At 41.7% G+C, this 20382-nt stretch overlaps 1 protein-coding gene across 1 annotated transcript in view; it reads right to left on the bottom strand.

Annotated features, from left to right (window-relative positions):
- Positions 1-20382, bottom strand: part of LOC145780005 (laminin subunit alpha-5-like) — a 156137-nt gene that overhangs the window by 108795 nt on the left and 26960 nt on the right. The window contains exons 10-27 of the mRNA XM_082591702.1: positions 20062-20164; positions 19344-19464; positions 18976-19195; positions 18199-18342; positions 17789-17991; positions 14486-14642; positions 12970-13096; positions 11761-11880; positions 11383-11569; positions 11069-11218; positions 10637-10769; positions 9980-10143; positions 5242-5457; positions 4564-4775; positions 3811-3938; positions 2995-3261; positions 2492-2691; positions 1776-1932 (exon numbers count right to left, since the gene is read on the bottom strand). Of these exons, the coding sequence (XP_082447828.1) occupies positions 1776-1932; positions 2492-2691; positions 2995-3261; positions 3811-3938; positions 4564-4775; positions 5242-5457; positions 9980-10143; positions 10637-10769; positions 11069-11218; positions 11383-11569; positions 11761-11880; positions 12970-13096; positions 14486-14642; positions 17789-17991; positions 18199-18342; positions 18976-19195; positions 19344-19464; positions 20062-20164 (3009 nt within the window). The remainder of the gene's footprint in view (positions 1-1775; positions 1933-2491; positions 2692-2994; positions 3262-3810; positions 3939-4563; positions 4776-5241; positions 5458-9979; positions 10144-10636; positions 10770-11068; positions 11219-11382; positions 11570-11760; positions 11881-12969; positions 13097-14485; positions 14643-17788; positions 17992-18198; positions 18343-18975; positions 19196-19343; positions 19465-20061; positions 20165-20382) is intronic.

Consider the following 20382-nt stretch of genomic DNA (forward strand, 5'->3'; position numbering starts at 1 on the left):
TTGTGCCGTGTGCAAAGACGAGAGAGGAAGCAAAACAGAGTCTGAAAACTTGGAGAGCAGCAATGGAGGATAGAAGGATGAAAATAAGCAGGAAAAGACAGAATATCTCAAACTGAACAAAATGAGACATGAAAAAAATGAGACAGGAATACAATTACAAGGAGAAATGGTGAAACAAGTAAAAGAATAAAGTGGAACATCTTCTCCATTCCAAGATCTTTGCTCCCCCAAGAGAGCACCCTCGTCAACTGAAATTAACACTTATTCGTGCCAGCCCCTCAACTTCTGCCGACGAAATTTCTGATCAACGAAGTAGATGAACAAAACATTTCTGCGGCTAATTGGGCGGACCATTAATGAAAGTCTCAAAGGAAGTGGAACACCACCAGACTCCATTCGTTCATCCGCTATTCTGACGCTTGTTCCACCGGTCTGACATTACAAAGACAGGCGTGGGTGTGCCGCAACCGTCTCCGCACAGGCATCGGGCTTTTTCGCTCAACCACGCACCAATGGGGAATGCCTTCTTTCTCTACTTGTGAATGTGGTGCTGAGGAACAGACCGCAGACCACATCAACATTCAACAATCGCACCATCTTCAAGCCACCTAATGGAGTGTCTACGTGTCTTGGATGATGAAACAAAACACTGGCTGCTCTCCAGTAGCCTTTCAACTCAGTCCGGGAACATCGTGCATCTGGGGTGGTAAAAGATAGACCCTCGGCCCCAGAGGTTCACACGACGACGACGCAAGTGAAAAAGTTGAAATATCTTGGTTCGACAGCATATTAGAACGGAACAAGCGACAGAGAGCTGACAAGATGACGTCAGGGAGGGCTGGGGGCATGGAAGAAAGTAACTGGAGTCATGTGTGACAGAAAGGTACCAGAAGAGCTGAAGGAAAAACTCTATAAAATGAAAGACCAGAAATGTTGTATGGGATGGAGATGGTAGGCTTGACGCAGACACAGGAAGAGAAAATACAAGAAGCTGAATTGAAAATGATGTGATGGTCAATGGACTTAACAAAGCAGGACTGAGTGAGATAAATGATCACAAAACAAATGCAAGTTGGGGAACTGACAAATAAGCTGAAAGAGACATGGCCTAAATGGTTGGGTCACGTGGTAAAACGAGACGAAGATTGTGTAAGAAGAATGAGACAATTGGAAGTTGGTAAAAATAAAGCAAGAAAAACCGAAAAAAGATAGATTGTTTGGCAAAAGTTGTGGGAGTAATGGAAGAAAATGCATTTGACAGAGCATAGAACAACAGCAGGTAAGCGCATAACTAAATGCTTGATATATGCTCAGACAAGTTGATGAAGTTTGCATTGTGCAATGCATAGTAGTCTATCCGATACAAAATAAAATAGAAGATGTATTCTTGAAAAAGCAGAAAACCATACAATTATGAAAATTCAAGCAATAAAATTGACTGGGTGTCCGACAAATTGTTCGTAAGCAATTGTTCGTAAAGCAATTGTTCGTAAGCAATTGTTCGTAAAACAATTGTTCGTAAAATTAATTCTTAGTAAAACAATTCTTCCTAAAGCATTTTTTCGTGTATGCAGTTAAAATTTGATGTATACGAGGAAATGCTTTACGAAGAATTGTTTTACGGATTTCATTTTACGAAAAACAGTTTACGAAAAATTGCTTACGAACAATTTGCCTATAACCAAAATTGACTGGAATAGACAGATCGAAATACTGCAAATACGTTGTTTCGACGTAAGCGTTGGGCCAGAATGAGGTAGCTCACTGATGCTCACCGTCTTGCATCGGTCGCACTGAAGTCCCTCAACGTTTTCCTTGCAAAGGCACTGGCCGGTTGAGTGGTCGCACTTATCAGACACGGCGCCCCGGTCGTCACAGGTGCACACCCGGCAGTCGGGGAAGCCAAAGTAGCCGGGAGCACAGCGATCGCATCTGCAAGGAGAGTAGAAGGATAACAACACAAGTTCTCTTCACACTAACCTGATTGATTTTCAATCCGGTTAATTTGTTACACTTCTTTACCAGTTTGACAGAATCGACAAAAAGTACAATTCGCATAACAACCCAGATAGCAAAATCCGTCATTTTTATATTGATTCAACGTCTGCAGACGCTGTCTGTGAACCAAAATGATGCCCCTTCTAATGTGGCAGATGCGATCAAAAGCGGATGTACGCATTTAAAACTAAGGATAAATTTATGAGTTTTAGACAAACTTCTTTAATTAGCTAAAATCGATTATCTTACGCTCTTGCGATGTACTTTAAGAAAAGACTTAAAATATCAAGCAATGACGTTCTACAGCCGGGGAGTACGCTTGAAGAAAAATGTACGAACTAACGAATTTAGCAACAAAGATAATATCTATTCCCAGTCAAGAGTGGCGCGTAAGTTAGTGAAAAGTTAGTATAACAGCGCTTGTACACATACGCAATCAATAAGGATAGTACGTGGCCGCAAGATTGCATAAGTCGTGATTGGTGTGGCATACCTCTGCCCTGTCACGTGATCCTTGCATCTGCATTGTCCATTTGAGGAGTCACAGCCTCTATCGGCCACATCAATTACTCCACTTGAATGGCAATCGCATTCCTCGCATCCGGCCAGGGGATGGAAAGAGTGACTGAAGGGCGCGCAACGATCGCAAGCCGGTTTTATAGTGTTGGGGGGGCATATACAAGTCCCACTCACCTACAATAAAAAGTGCAACATTCACGTTTCCAAAATGGCTATTTGAACTCTTTCATGCTTCATTATGAACACAATGTAGGTAGTGGAAATGATAAAGCAAAGTACACAAGATCATAGAGTTTAGAGCTTTTTGATCTTTGTTTAAACGTACCTCTAGCCCTAGAGCAACAATTGCTCTATTCGGTGAAGCTAATACTTATTTCGGCGTCTATACTGAAACAAACTCATCGATTCTGGTCGTGGTTCATGCAAACCTTCCGTCCAGCAGACACACAAGTCGCTGTATTGACACAAAGTGCTCACTTCATCGCAAAGTCTTCCATTACAGTCGCATGGCTCGCAGTTCGGATACCCGTAGAAGCCTGTCATACAACGATCGCATTGCCTCCCGATCACGTTGGGCTTGCACGGGCACTGGCCACCGTAATCATCGCAAACAGCGTCGCCTCCACCAATCGTTCCCGCGCCTGAACAGTCGCAGCTTATTCCGCCGCCATTATAGTTGACCGTGAGAGAAAACACGTTCTCTTTGCAGAATTCCGTAGGATTTTCCACAGTTTCGAAAAAGCTCTGTATAAACAAAACCCAATCACATGATGACGGTGTTTCACATTAAAACCCTTTAACTGCCATGCTTTGTTTGATGCATTTTTCAGAATTTAGACTGAGCAAGGCTTTGATTTTGAACTGCTGTATTTTGAGAACGGTAATTGCCAGAAAAAAACTTAAAACATAAAATTTGTTGTATTTTCAACAGTCTTTTGATAGCCCGTAGAAGTTAAAGTGCATTCGACGTTTGTGTCGTGCACCACCAGTGGCACAGTGGAAACTATGAAAACAATTTGGCCGCTTGGCTAGCAGCATCGAAAGTGAAACAAATATAAGATCATTCTTTCCTCATTGCAAAACAATCAGAAAAAAATGCATACAAACATGAGTGCTATTACGGCGTCGTCAACTGCCTGGAAAAAGGTGGGCTCACTTGGCGAAGCAGGAAAGGTTGTTAGTGTTTATTGTTTACATTGCTGTGTTCTAGAAAGCACTAAGTATGCATCCATGAGGATGGCTACGGCGATCAGCATAAACCAAACTTTTAACAATGATAACCCAGCGAAGTACCTGTTGGCCGTCAGTGCTGCATTCCAACACGAAGTCGCCGGACTTATCAATTGGATTGGGAGCGAGAATCGATGGGTTGTATTCATCTTCGGGCACCGCCAATATGTACTGAACCCAAAATGCTTTATCTGAAATATCAAACCACCGGATATCAAATCACCGGATATCATGAAATGACTATAATGCAAATATCTGCAAATCGGCAACGACAATGCTTTGTCATTTATGATCAACAGCCAGGGTTCATCAGTCGTCGTCGTGTGAGGATCTGGGCCCGAGGGTGTATCCTTTTACCACCCCAGATTCATGATGTGCCCAGACTAAGCTGGAAGGCTGCTAGAACAGCCAGTCTTCTGTTTCATCATACAAGACACGTAGACACTCCATTACGTGGCTTGAAGATGGTGCAATCGTTGATGATCCGGTTTGTTCCTCGGCACCACATTCACAAGTAGAGGAAGAAAGCATTCCCCATTGGTGCGTGGTTGAACGGAAAAGCCCGATGCCTGTACGGGGACGGTTGCGGCACACCCACGCCTGTCTTTGTAATGTCAGGCAGGTGGGACGGGTGTCAGCATCAGGGATGAACAAATATATTCTGGTTGTGTTTCACTTCGATTGAGAGGTCCAGTGGATGGTGTGGATGTGGCGAAAATTCATCGTTTTTACTTGAGCAAAACGTTTCTCAAGCTTTCGCGGCTTCATGAAAACATAAAAGATTTCGTAAAAACTCTGGTTCAAAACGTTTCTCACCGTCAGGTACAACGATTGTGAAAGTGGTCGTCGGTACAGTGATGTCCAGCACAGTCTCTCCTTCGTCGGTGATCACCACAGCTCTGCATCCATCCGCGTTGGGGCAGTAGGTGATATTGGCAGTCCCCGTATGGGGCACACCACCGTCAACTACTACATCTGGATTGAAGCCAGTGTGGTCAGGATTGTAATAATGGACCAAGAATACGTATCTAGAAGACAACGAAATTGATGTTGAAATCAACGATTCCTAGATTGGAACAAAATATCACATAATTCTGCAATAGATTGAGTTTCGTTTTCGCAGCACGATCGTTGTTAACTTCGCAAATGTAGATACTAACGACCTGTGTTAGCCTGATGCTGCGGGTGCGCTGTGGTAGTAGCGAATTGCACTAGCTTTCGGAACACAGTTCTCTAGTCATCACAGCGATAATAATATACAGCATAACATAACAGCATAACAGACTAGGAATCAGCGTTCCGAAAGCTAGTGCAATTCGCTACTACCACAGCGCACCCGCAGCATCAGGCTAACACAGGTCGTTAGTATCTACATTGTGAAGTTATCAGACAATTATTTCGAGATTTGCCTGGCTACATGTAAGCGCCAGATGAAGCAAGACACTTTGTTTTCATAGTCAGCTCATTTAATCCGGTCGGACGATAGAGACTCACCTTCCAGGGGTAAGATCCATAGGGATTTGCAATGTTTTCTTTCCTGTTCCTGTTTCATCTGTACCATCCAGGTGAACAAGAGGGACGTCCTCATCATTGATGTTGTCGGGTCGGTTGGTGGTGACGGGCTCTCCACGACTGTTCGAAGTAGGTCCGCCGTCGGGAACACCGAACTTGGTGGCGCCGACAGGAAGCTTGTATGACGACACAAGGCATCTGGAAGGTAAACAATTGATACAAGCCTACGTTAAGCGAACTTGTTTTCTTTTATGAAATTGATTTAAACCGCGCGTCAACCTTTTTCCCCAGCGCCTCTTTTCGGGGACTTCCCTAATCTGGCATCCACCATAATATAAGGGCTATACTAAAGATGATAAGTGATGCAGTGAAGTTATAGGCCTATACGATTCAGCATTGTAGCGTTGTGCAATGGGGAAATTAAATTTTAAATTCTGAGAATATGGTAAATTTACTTTAATAATAATATAATGGTGTTTTTATTTTTTTTAAGAAGTACCTTCTCAATTATCATTACTTCAAGAAAATAGGGGCAGCATTTCACTCAGTTCTCCACAGCAACACGCATGTGCGTGCCCCAAGCAAATTTGCAGTGAGGAAACTATCGATACACTTTGTGAATATAGTGCCATCTGAGTATTTCCACCCCTCTAAAAAGTCAACAGCGCCCCCTAGGAGACGGTTGCGTCCAGGTTAAGAATCTTTGATTTAAAAGATCATTTGAACCGTTTTTCAACAAACAAGAATTGGAAGGTGCGTAGACTATTTCTGTGGCGTAAAGTTTTATTTATGCAGTGTACTTGCCGCACCCGGTGTTCTCTTTTCCGTGTGCTTCAGTTCACTAATCACGTGCTTGAAGATCAACTCCACTATCTCGTAATAAAGATAGGGAAACTGAGAGGCAAATTTCTGGTGGGCCAACGGAGCTTTGGCACTAGCAACGGAATATGCTAGTCAAATCATGGCTAAAAAAACCTCATGGATATTACAAAGGCAAACTTGAACTAAATATACATCTGAGGCCGTCGATGCCTAGTTTAGGCAATTGAAGGTTTACGTGTGAGGTCTGCCATATGTCCAATCCATTGTTCTTAAACCAGCGTTTTCCGTGTCCTTTATATCGTATTATCGAATTTAATAAAAACACTAAGCGTTTGTAGCTGCTGGGAAAGGACTACTTTTAATAGCCCGTTTAATGAAACAGAAACACAACAGAAGAGGCATACCTGTTCTAGTCATCTAATTTTTTAAGTAACGTAAATTAACAGAGATAACGAGAGGGTGCTGTCGCTAAAAGACCTTTGCGAGTGGGTAAACGTAAATTGTTCCTGTTGATTCTATTCGGCTTTATTTTATATGTTTGCAAGAATACTGTGCAACAATACGAGTCCCCTTGTTCGAGGATAAGCCATTCGGTTTTGCAGACATAGCAATCCTACTAATAACGAGTGTATGGGCCACATGGTACAAGCATCACTTCAAACAGCGTCATCATTAGGGCGGTCCTTACATGTAGCTAAAAATTTAAGTTGGTTGAAATTGTACGGGCGCCCCTCACATTGGTTCCACTTGATATAGAAACACTTTCTGGAAAGTATTTTTTGTTTTAAACAACAATTGAGGTATGCTTAATGCAAACGAAGTTTCATGTGGCTAAGTGCCATAGCCGTAGGAGAATAAAACATTTTCGGGGTGCGAATAAAATTTTCTCAAACTTTGTCTTTGCAACTATACATACTTTCAAATAGCTTTGGTAGAGAGTTCGCTTTGTTGAACCATAGACAGACAAATCAAAGTAACTTTGACGAGTTTAACATAGTGTATTACACACAAAAAATATATAACATAATTAAAATAAAGTAAACTCTAACGTTTTCGACACGTACTTGTGTCCTCATCAGGAATTACAAATCTGCAATAAAGGAAATTATAAGATAAATCAAACTATGCACTATAACTATAACGACATTACGACACTATGAACTGAAAAGCACAAACTCAACAAGTGATTCAAGAATGATTACGAGTAAATACCACGGCGGGAAACAGATTACATGAAGAGTAAAATACAAGCATGGAACACCAATCAGAATAAACAGAAAGGGAAAGACGAGCCATGGGCAAATACCTGCCTGTTGAGAGACGAATTATTACGTTTGATTCTTAGGGTTTGGGCTTCCATAATCTTGTCTAGTATGCAGATCTGCCTCGAGAGATGATTTTGAATTGATCGATCGAAGCAGAGTCAGTGTTTGTTACACAAGAGGAGATGTGTTCTTTAATTGCACTTTCAGTTGTTAAATTTGTAAGTGAGGGCTACGCCCCTCTTTGCTGTAACGCGAAATTTTCCAACAGTTTTCTGAGCCTCAAGGAATGATGGCAGACTAGGACATAAATTAGAATTTTCTTCTAGAAATGAAGTTGAAATACTCAAAGTGTCAAAAAAATTCTTTGTGTTTTTTTTTTGTGACGAAGTCAGGGATTTCTTTCGTTCGTATGTCTTGGTTGGACAAGCTGACTTGCTTTGCTGGATGTTCTCCTTGTTCAACCATGCTTGGACCATCTTTCTCTTGCCGTCAATGGAAATGAAGACATCACATAATGAAAACCCAATAGCTTCTCAAGCTCCTTTTAGTCGCCCAGTGTTAGCTGCTGTTGTGTCAAAGCTAAAGGCCTTAATGTTTTCCATGATATTCCACTCACCGGCCTGGATAAAGGCATCAAACATGGTTAGTCCTGTTCCAAATAAAAGTTCAGCTACTGCTGGAATAATTCCAAGCCATCAGAAGAAACAACTTTCTCATCTCCTCTCCATCCTAATGAATAGTTAGCGGTTTTCCAAAACTTTGAAACTCTGCTTTCAGGTCCCTTGACCTATCTTCGCGATACTTTCTGCGATATTGTTGAAGAGAGCAAATGCTGAACGATTCTGGCTTGTTGCAGCTAACACAGATGCTATGGTGTGAACTGCTCTTACCTGTATGCCTTCTCCTGCCAGGTTCCCGTTGAGCAACCAAAACGTCGATGTCCTCTTGCCTGTCAATCATTTGAAGAGCATTGTCATGAGAAACATCGAACAAACTTGGATATTCTGCAGTGAAGACCTTTGGTTTTAACAAGTTTTCTGGGGCGCTCTCCCCCAGAAAATTTTTAAAAATCGCATTAAATTTGGTGCGTTCTGAGCATGTTTTACCCCAAATTTTGAAAATAATGCATTCAAATTTTGTTGAAAAGTTGATGTATTCCTAAGCTGTATTTTAAAAAAACTTACAGTAGGCTATTGCTTTGGAGACAAACTTTACTAGTATTGAGCTTAGTCTTGACTAGCCTAGCCGTTACATCCAAGGTTCAAGTGATTTTGAGATGCCCTAGCACTTCCTATAACCTGTTGAATACCCTAACTCTACGGACTACAGGTCTACAGCTAACACTTCTACATTCATGGCTTATCGCTACTCTGCGAAATAAAAACTAACTTTAAAAAGTCTGTAAAGTTATTCGGTTAGGTGGGGCTGTTTTCCATGCAGACCCAACAGTTTCAAAAATTGCTGTGAAATACTAAAAGAGGTGGAGCTTCAAGGATAATTTTTTGCCTATCAGAGCGCTTGAAATCCAGAATCTCGGGCTGCATCTCAGTTTGCCCAAAATTGGTGTTGCCAAACGAAACTGTTAATATTTTAATTTTCGATCCGCAATTCTTAGATGAAAAAAGTAACCGGGTCGGACAAATACAGAGGATAACATATTTTCCTTCTTCTCTTTCTTTTAGGTGGGGCTGCAGCCCTGCAGCCCCATGGCACGAGCCGTCACTGCTCTTGACTGTCAATCATTTGAAGAGCATTGTCATGAGAAGCATTGAACAAACTTGGATATTCTGCAGTGAAGACCTTATCGTTCCTTTTCTGAGTCTCAGTCTTTCTACTCTTATTCTTTTTAAGGTTCTTCCATGCTGTGATGAGATTTTCCAACGTCTTAATTTCCCTTCTTTTTTCCCGTACTGTAATCCTTGCGGCGCTCCAGTATGCAGAAATTTCCTTTATTGTATGCTTGGCTGCCTCCCGCTTTGTTTTCTTCATGATCCTTAACTGGTGAAAGTACATGAGGAGAGCATCATGCACAGATGGCCATTTTGAGCCAGTGTATGCATTCTTCACTGACCCAACCAAAGTAGATCTCAGACTGTTTTCTTCTACTGTAGACTGCCATTAACCCTGAAGGTTTTTTTTAGTTATTGCAATAACATGAATTTACTTGGTCATTATACGATTTGAATCTTTAGATGATTTTTTTAGCTGTTATATCAATAAATTATGCTTCAGTAATAAGACAATTATTGTAAAATAAAATTCTTTGAGAAATCAATTGACGTAAAAGAAAACCCTAACTTCACAATTCCTAATAACGGCAGCTAAAGAAGAAGACTACTTCGCAATCGTCACCAAACTAGCAGGCTGTTAAGATGAATTCTACATCTAAATATCTCAAAACCAGCAAACGGATATGTGAAACTTTGGCTAGTGCTGTAATAAGTCAAATTTAAAAATACACCAACGCCTTAGGGAAAAGGTGAAGGTCATTGAGCATACCTTAATTGTTGTTTAAAAAAAATAGATTTTCCAGAAAGTGTTTTTTTTTACATCAAGTGGAACTATTTCCGCTTAAAAATTCCAAAATTGGCAAATAATGAGCACCCTAAATTCATCATGCAGGTATGACTCACTCATCGAAAGATGGTCCTCTGGTTGTTATGCAGAGCGGGCTCGGATTCACCAGCTCCATAGTCCACTGCTCGTATGGGATTGCTGACAACGACTTGACATAGAACGAGCCGCCAGGTTCGCTCTTCACATTCACTTTCATGATGGGGAGGGACATGTCGAACACCTGGATACAACCGCTCATTTACAACTGTCCCTTCCTTGCTCAGATGTGTCAGGTGAGGCACGTGACTCCGGTTGCTCGACTGATAGATTCGTCTACAACTCTACATTCAGCACGAAACAATCTATATCTATAAAAACTCACTATATTGAAACCACAAGTGAATTTTAAGTTCACAGATTCGATTAATTTCCACGAGTTGTCCAATTGCCACTCAGACCAAATGATGAGGTCATTTGAGAAATCATGCGCTATTTCAACAAAATATTCTTTAATTGCTTTCAAAACTTTACATGTTGACGTTAGAAACCATGCCTGAAGGATTGTTGCAAAAAACAGAATAATGGTAAGAGAGGGAGTAATTACATGCGCACCAACTATCCTTGTTATTAAAGACGTGGCTGATATTGAATCTTGTCATTTCTGTCTCTTTCCAGCATTAGTTATATTTGTTCCATACTGCTGGTGACATCACACAATCAAAACATGATCTCACCATGACGTCATTGAGCACTCCCAGAGCGACCTGCCTGCAGGAGAAGGAGTACAGGCAGGAGTAGACGTTAAACCTTGCATCGTTGTAATTATTCCCAGCTCCGTCGGTCACTGCTGCTGGAGCCATCTGGAATCTATTAATTGAGAAACCATTCGTCATTGCCGTTGAGTAAAAGTGTCGGATGCCGGATGATGAACACAAGCGATGTATTTTGTAACTTTTGTTGGTTTGTACTTGTCTCAAAAAAAACAAAAAAACATGATGAAATACATAATAATTAAACGCGAGTTCACTTCGCCTGCCATATAGCCCAGTACTGCGCATATGCGATGTTCCGGATATTTATGCAATTCATGACCAACAACCTGTTGTATTGAAAGAATAAAACAAAAGTAGCCTCACCGTCATTATCATCAAGGACGAAGGACTTACTTTGTCTCATCGGAGGCGTACTCAAGCACTAGCACGTATTTGCCGGCAGAGGGCAGTCTGATATCGGTGGTGAACTCACTCTCTGCGTCGACCCCGCTGACTCCGTCCACTCTAAGCATCTCAGGATGGGCGGTGCTGGGAGAGCTCACTCTGTGAAGACACATGAGGCCAGTATAGTGAGTTTTTAATAAGCGTGTCGTTCATTTATTATCTTGATTATATCGGCGACTCAATCATGCGCTGGCAACACTGGTATCAAACCACCAAGGTCTGGCTAACAACACAACCGCTGGGGTTACCACTCGCCGGCTCACCTGGAGGTTGGAGCGTCGTGAACTAAATTCCTTGTGACGAACTGGTTCAAGCTCGGATGAGTGAACATGACACACTCTTCCTCGGTGGCTTGAAGTGAAGGGACACAGGGGAGGGTGACGGATTGCTCCAAGATACCAGGCTCATAGTATTGCGACGGTAGCAGAACCAGATAGTCAATCATCAGTCCTAAAAACGCCCAACGAAAATTGAAAACAAAAAGTAAAACTCACATCAAAATATGTTTTACAGTGATTGGCAATTATTACATCAGAGTTTGTCACGGTTCATCGACTGATTTTAACCAATCACGAGACAGTGAATGTTTCCAAGAATAAATATGACACAGTTTCAACGATTTACACTTTGTACAATGGCACCTGGCTGGGCTTGAAGAATCACTGTCCACGTTCCTTTGTTAAGTACAAAAGGGGAAGGCACCGTCACCATACTCGGGGTGTTAGTTCGCTTAAATATGACTTTCTGACTTTGCTCCACACCTGAAAAATACCAAGACTATGTTAGAAGCAAACGTTACGACGACAAATTGTGCAATACGAGGAGGCAGCTTCAGCAACGCGCAAGAATATTAGCCGAACCTTGCTCAGTCCCCAACACGAACACGCTCTTAACCGGCAGGTGGTGCATGACTAATTCTGAAGTGCATATCCTTAAACTAACGAAGTCGAGAAATTAAACTTTGTGATTTCGTGTGCATGGTATAGTTCTTTGCCATGCAGAAAGCTGTCTCTGCAAAACGTTTCCACTTGCTCCAGTGATGGCGTTCCCTCCAACCACTTAGCGGCAGCATGGCTACTCAGGGATACGCCTGATTTGTCACATTCTGCAGAACTTTTCAGATTTTGCCAACTTTTGGTAACTGTCTGAATGAAATTTTTTTTAAATTATATTTTAACGTCTTCTTCACTGTCTTCCCCAATTGACACAGCGGGTTTTGACATCATCAGGCGTTCAAAAACAAAGACAATTTTATTCATAAAATTCCAGTCAGATAGTCAGTGTTCAACCACTCGTTAACAGTCTGATTAGACGCCTTATAACTTAACTCTTTTTGTTTGTATAACTCTGTTTGTACTGCTTCCCCAAGGCAAGAAAAAGCTTTTATATTATCAGACAGTAGCATAGCGGTATTCAAAATTTGCAAAATGTGACAAATCAGGCCGCACCTCCAGGTGGCTATGGCACCAGGTATCTTTAAATCAATGTGTCAAACCCTCACGTGGTCTTTTTAATTGAGATTGAGAACTGATGGTATTAAATTTCTCGAAACACGCAACAAAAGTCAAGTATACTGTATGATGAAGCACACCTAGCACAATACATACCATACATTTAAAGGTGCAAACTATCACACAGTGATCGAGGTAAAAGGAATATGCAATAATGCATGCACTCCGCAATCAACAAGCAGACACCAAACATGCTTCAACTACTGCAACAGCCCAATAAATCTCACAGGACGGAGTAAGAGAGTGCCAATCGCCCCACTCAGGTGATTGGTAGATCGCATTACAGCGCACCGGGTGCCTTGTGGGAATGACATAAACGATTTAAAATGACGTCCTTACCCTCAGGAGACGCATTAGGGGATATGGTGACGTTGGAAACGACCGGTGATTCCCCACTGTTGACGTAGCGTAGCATAACCCGGTAGAGGCCGCTATTGCGAATGACGATCGGAATGAGGATTGTGCGCTGTGAGGGGTTTACAGTGGTGGTTAGTTCAGTGCAAACGTTTCAAACATATTAGAGTGAACAAACTTCAACCTTATCTCTCTTTCTAAAAACAGAAAGGTCACAAGTGACAATACTTTTCACTATACGTAGCGACAATTGTGAATAAAAGCAAACACGTGCAAGAATGTGTGGTCGATGTCATCAGTGACGTATTAGGTGACAAGTCCGCAATGCGCTGAAGAAAACTATGCAGAGAGTCACACTTTGAATCTCGTTCATGCTCTCTCAACAAAACTTAAAACACCAATTACACTGATGAGACTAGGACGTGTGGGAACGCACAAAAAAAGGGGTGCAATGGCGACCTGGAACGAAATAAGATATTTTGTGTATTTTGCAAACAACTCAATGACAAACTCAGCATGATGACAAGTCACTCATCAAATGACCCAAGCAAACCTCAGAATGCCAACCTGGCTTTCGAATAGCATGCCGCATGCACACTAGATGACACACTTACAATCGAGGCATTCGTTTGGGTTCAATCGGGCTCCACTTCCAAACACCACTCTGCCGCGTTTGACGTCACCATCGGGATTGTGATAGCGCACCAACACACGATAAAGGTTGTGCGTCACTATCGCCACGTGGACAACAATCACTGGCTGGCAAGGTTGGTGAAAAGTTACAAGTTTAAAAAGATTAATCGGGGGGGGGGGATAGAAAGCTATGATGTCTACATCATCAAGTCTTACAACAATCAATAAGCAGTTGCGCAGCGCGATTTTGCCGCCTCATTGCGGTTGTAATTTGACGTCGACGTCACAAGTAGCATATGTCGTCATCAGTGATGATTAACAATGATCGGCAGGCAATGTTAACTTTTAGACTTTTTTATATTGCTTTCAAATACAAAGCCACATACATTGCCGCGCTAAAGAATTTCACGCTTGGTTGCAAGCTAACTGCCAGACAAGCTCAAAGAATATGGGGTCATACATTTGCTCAACCAAACTACAGCACAGACACAAAAAAACGACGGCCTCAGTCAACCGCTGAGTTTAAAATAAAAACCCAACGAAAAAACTTTCAATAATTAAATCAATATCCAATACAAAGGAAAAACTGATTAGTTAAGTTGAATACAAAAACAAGCGAAGTCGCGTACAAGGACCCAGACAGCAAACTAATCATTTTTTTACACATTCGGCGTCTGCAGACGTTGAGTCAATGTAAAAAAAACTGTTGCTTTGCTGTCTGTGGAGTTACAATAAAATTAATTTCGACCGATTGCATCATAAGCCGGATACTCGGCCATTGCAAGCGTACCGATTGCATCACAAGTACGTTGGCAAAGATCGCGCAGTTGTTCATTAAATGAGTTGATGAATAAGTAAGGATCATCACCTGGACAACCGAGAACTCGGCGTATCCTTTCATGCTGAAGTCAGGAAAGATGAGGTTGTCGAAACCAGCACGGACGATTGTATTTTCTGGAGTGCGCCCGTCCTCTGCTTCGTACTGGTTCTGGTACAATGTTGGAAAAAAGTATCCTTCGAGAGCCCTGGATGAGATGTTCAAAGAAGATTAAATAATAAGCTTTGTGAACATACATGGTTTGCGCACGTCCGGAGCTGGCTCCGGTAAAAAAATACGAATTCACCTTGGTGTGAAGCAACGAACAGCGGGGGGTTTGTTTGTGTTTTTTTTTTTTTAATATATCCATTGTATACTAATAGGTTAACGGAGAATGGGTAATGTATGCTGATGAGGTTAACGGAGAAGGGGTAATGTATGTGACAAACATGACGCGATACATTCAGTATAAAATTTGGTGGGCGCAAGTACAGCACAGGTTAGCCAAAACATTTCATTAACAAAATAATGCCTAAATAAAGTGAAGCAAACCTGATTTCGGTTAAAAAGTATCAAAACCAGACAATATAAATATTAAATTTCTCGGCCATGTAATAAGAAAGCAAAAACTGGAGCATCTCTCATTAACTGGTATTTTTTTTTTGGAAAGTGGGCATTAGGCAGACAAAGACGAACTCATCTGAAACCATTTAACGACAAGACAGAAACAATCATCCATGCAACATTAATAGGAATATTTGGTCTAATTAATTATCTGAGGCCGTCGATGCCTGGTTCAGGCAAAGCGATTGAAGAAGAAGAACTTGATGAAACTGCGTTGTAAATGAAACCAACGACACTGACTTTTTAACCTTTCTTGTCTTTTGATTTGCACTAAATGATAGAAGCCTAATATAGGACTTAGCCGCTTGCCTTAATTTGAAATTGTCGCTTCCGGTTAACTTTTAGTTAAAAGTTAAGCACAGCAGCGTATAGCGTTAACATCATACACCACTCAATGCCGCCGTGCCAATGACGCGGCCCATATGTAGCAACACTCAAATGACGCAAGACTTAAAAAATTGAAATATTTCGACACACAACACTGTGCGATAAGAGAACGCGATACGACAAGTAAAGTTTCCTACACTTCACAAATTAAAGAATATAGAAGGTGCAGGGATATCTAGAGAAGGGGATACAAAGGCTTTTATTACGTCTGACAATAGAAGGGCTTCTATTTATCTTAAATAATCTTTGTTTATGGTAAAATGACAATTGCCACATAGTAATTTAATAAACTTTGTTATGACAACCTGCATTGCACTATTACCACCAGGTATGGATATTCAATGAAAGCTCATAATCACTTGTTAATTCAACTACCCGTATACTTGCTTTACACCTTATAGCCAACTGCAAAGGTTTTGTCAAAAAAAACAGCTAACTGGTAACCTTTCAACTGTCTTTTCAAACAAGTATTCTATAAATATGTTCTACATAACACTTGCTAACTGTCTTGTGTAGCTGAGTGTACCAGCTGCACTACAAAACGTTCTGCAATTCTAGAAAGAACCGCATGTTTAACGCGGTACCAACTACCGCCCTTCTAGTGTCATGAGAATCAGCAATCGCTCTGAGCCTTCGTATCCCCTTCTTTAGATATCCCTGAAAAGGTGCCACTAATTTATTTTTACTTCGTTACCATCATGGACACAAATCTTAATAATTGAAAACGTTTATCAATTAAACTCTTAATGTAAATCTGGATTCCCGCAGTTCATCTCGTTCCTCGCTGCTTCATGAACACGGGAGGTCTCCATAAAGTCTTAGGCCAACCCATGATTTCTTGCGTATCTTTTAAAACTCTAATAAAAACCATCGGAGTGGTCGATTCGGGGGCAATCGTGCCGGAGATATCCCGATTTGTAGAGTGATATTTTTTGGAGACGATGGAATCGGTTCGGACGCGCTGCCAAACAGCGTTTCATGATTAAAATATAATTGTCTGTATGGAGACTATCGAAAACCAGCGACGGCATCTGCTTGTTTAGAATAGTAGTTTTCAACAAAATGTATTCGCAGCATCTTCTTTATTTTGTGAAGTTCAAGAAACACATCGTATTGAGTGTCAAAAGTATTTCAAATTTTTAAAGTCTCCCGTCATTCGTATTTTGCTGCATAGAGATCGCGTCATTCGTGCTCGCGTCATTCGGGCCTCGGCATTAGGTCGTGCATCTGCGTTAACGGAGGAAGGAGATACTTTTGGACACAGGAAGATTTAGGGGCTCGCAACCTTTCCAAGGGGCCGGGAACGAGAAGCAACCGTCACATAGGACATACAATATGGTGCCTTTTTCTTAGAAGCGTCTTTATTTGGGACCAGAGAAACTCATTGGTACCGGGCCTAGATTATCCTCTCAACGGCCCTGGTCAAGCAGTTTCTTATGTTTCCCTTAACACCAGAAACAAAACATTAAAACAAAACAACAATTATCATTCTTTACTTTTGTCGAATGTAAGCTTATAACCAGTGATTAAAAAAAAGAAGCCAATCTTCGTATTTATGGTTTCGGTGGGCGCCCGTTGCGGCGTTGAAGGTTAAAAGCGCCTCCACGACACTCGAAAGGAATATTTTTAAATAAAAGAAAAATTAAAAGCAGTCCGTTTTCATAACGGTAGATAGGTCTTGAACAGATTCCACTCCAGAAGACAAAACTGACACCCACAATGACATCACAAAGACATGTAACGACGTCATACTCATGTTGCCAGAAGCTATGTGTAACTAACTGCTCTAGGCTGCTCTGAGCTGAGTCGGAGTCTGCCTCGCTTTCTGACCTAGTCTTGTTCTGAAACGATCCCTGGTCCATATCTAGAAAGCTAATACCTCAATTGCTAAGGCAACAGGGATCAGTTGTCACTTGTCAGTAGATGTAACAGAAAATATATTTCGCACTTGCTAGTGCATCGTCAGTTTTGATCCAGAAGATATCTGCATTGAAACTAGCTTACGAAATTTTAGAAAAAACACAAGAAACTAACGATATTTTCCTAAGCAGTTTATAAAAACATAGTAGGTACCAGTATTCAAGTCATCATCTATTATCCCGCACATATCGCTCTAAAGAATTGAATGATTGAACTTATGTCATTAACTATATTATCTTCTGCTAATTGCTGCTTTTTTAAATGCAATATAAAAAATTCTTTTTAGAGATGCGAGTAGATGTATCAAAAACTGAAATTGGAGTCGGATAATTTGCATTGAATTCAAAGCCTTTCTCGCGGTGACATTTTTTTATCAAATGGTGGGAGCCAATGAAGAAAATGAAGCTGCAAAAATACCATTACCTGTCACACCGGCGTCCCCCAACGCCGCTCTTACACATGCACTGGCCAGTGTTCTTGTCGCACTGTAACGTCATCGAACCGCCAACGTCACACCGACATGACGTGCAGCCGAGATAGTTGAGTTCCTGTAGAGCGAAGAAGCCATCCTCGCACTGAGAACAACGCTGGGAGCAGGTATAAGGTTTGCACCAACATGAACCATCCTGAAAGTTAAGTTGGATTTACCTGAATGAGGCCGGCGAAAGACACACGCTCGAACGACTTTATTACTAGAGACAAGTTATTTTTTAAAAACTGTTTGAAACCAACAAACAAAGTTCAGCATTGGAGTCAATTTGTGTTCGCAAGCACTCGACTTTCAGCACTATCCAGTTGTCGTGGATGCAGCATCGCAAACCGGGTTTGTTTACCTCTCCATCACATTCGCCAACCCCATCCAGCGTCCCTTGTATGAAGCAATTGCAGCTGATACATCCCTGGTTGATGTCATAATGGAGCGGTGCACACATGTCGCAGTTACTCCCGACCACATTGTCCCTGCACTCACACTGACCCTGAAACAAGATTTGTTCTGTTGTTATTTTTTAAACCGGGCAAAAAACGTTGAAGGCCACTTCTTTGTTTGAGTTTGGGGCCGAGGGTTATCCTTTTACCACACCACATTCACGATGTTCCTGGACTACACTGGAAGGCTACTAGAGATCATTCAGTCTTTGGTTTCATCATCCATGGCGCAGACCTTCCACTCCTTTCGACGGGTTGACGATGATAGTCATTTTTTTTTTTTTTGATAGTCATTGATGATGTCCTCGGCACCACATTCACATGAGTAAAAAGTTGCTATCACCCATTGGTGCATGGTTGAGTGAAAAGTCTGAAGTCTGTGCAAAGACGTTTTAGACGAACCCATGTCCATCTCGATAGGGGCACTCTAGCGGTGTCGGGATGAAAGAATGGTGTTTGGTTCTTAGTTGTATTTAGTCTCCATTCTAAAGAGTAGTGCGTGGCGAGGCGCAAACACTAAGGAGACAAACGTTGATTGTCAGTGATCCGAGTGCAGACTCACCGACCTCCTACGCCTTCAGGGCTACGGTCTTTCGCACTCTCTCATTGGATGCACACTGTACGTTTTTTTTGTGTACGTTTCGCATCCAAACAAAAAATAAAATGACCATCCGAAAGCTTACTGTAGTAAAGGCCAGGCACACTCCTGGTACCACCGACACAATGCCACGAGGATCACAGCTACACTCTTCACAGCGTGGAAAGTTGAAGTAGTCAGCATTACACTGGTCACAAGTTCTCCCACCAACGTTGTCTCGGCAAAGGCACTGTCCGGTTGCCTGGTGGCAGGTGGTCCTCAGTGACCCGCGCACATTGCAAGCACAGGATAGGCAGTTAGGATATCTATAAAAGGCAATAATCAAAGACCAGTGTTTCGCGTTGTCAGAAATATTTTATTAATAAACTCATTCTGTGAATGATTAATATGAATCTTTCATTTGCTGTATCGTGAGTAACTGACAAAGTAAGTTTAGTGTAAAAAAGAACTTACCCGTAATACTCTGGGGCACACTCATCACAATGCTCGCCTTGGTAATTTGAGAGACAATCACATCGGCCACTTCTAGAATCGCACTCGTTGTTGCCACTGCCCGGGCTCGTGCACTGGCACTCTAAAAATACGTCAATCATCTGAGTTATTGACTTTCAGTCGAGACCTTTTGTTACAGCATAAGCAGTAGCGTATTTAACAATAGCGTGTCGGCATAGCCGAATGCCAAGAGCCATGTACACCACTCAAGAATATGTAGCTATGTGCCAGGACACGGAATAATACTCGTAAAGATGAACTCAAACACTGGATTCCTTGCCTTCCCATCCACTTCACCTAAAACCACCCGGCGTAAGCCAGGGAGTATAAATAGCATACGCGTAACGCCACAAAAGTGAAATCAATCCCTTCGCTTTTCCGACGGTTTCGTCAACCCAAACCAACGACGGCTTACTGGATGTGTCAATGGTAGCTTGTCACCTGCTTCCAACTAACCTATTGCTGTATTTCAACAGTAGCAAATTTTCTCGTTTGTAATGTGCCTACCGGTACCTGTTTTATGAGTTATTGTGATGTGAGCATGTGGAGCAAATCTTGAGAAACTAAAGGTTGAGCAAAATTATTTCCACCTTTTCCAAAGGCGATCTTCTAGGCGTAAGCTGGAATATGACAAAAACGATAGGTTCAAATATTCTGCCAACAATGACCCAATCCATACCTTGGCATTGCGGAAAACCATAGTAACCGGGCTTACAATCATCACAACTCCTGCCGGAGAACTTGTCTTCGCAGAAGCACTCCCCTGTAGTGGGGTCACATACCTGCATCAAAAGAACGAAATATCACTGCATTATGATAACAGAATCCTAAAACAGTACAGACATGTTAAAAAGTTTTGTACGTAGCCTACTGGGCCATCAACAAAACATGAGGCGCAATCAGTGGTCAATCAAAATTTTCTTATCGTGAAGGACATTCAAGCTTCTGGAGTGAAATTGACATCAATTTCTTACAGATAAAAAAGCAGAAAACATGCTTC

This window comes from Aplidium turbinatum, chromosome 11, assembly GCF_918807975.1.
Source record: "Aplidium turbinatum chromosome 11, kaAplTurb1.1, whole genome shotgun sequence".
Lineage (NCBI taxonomy): Eukaryota > Metazoa > Chordata > Ascidiacea > Aplousobranchia > Polyclinidae > Aplidium > Aplidium turbinatum.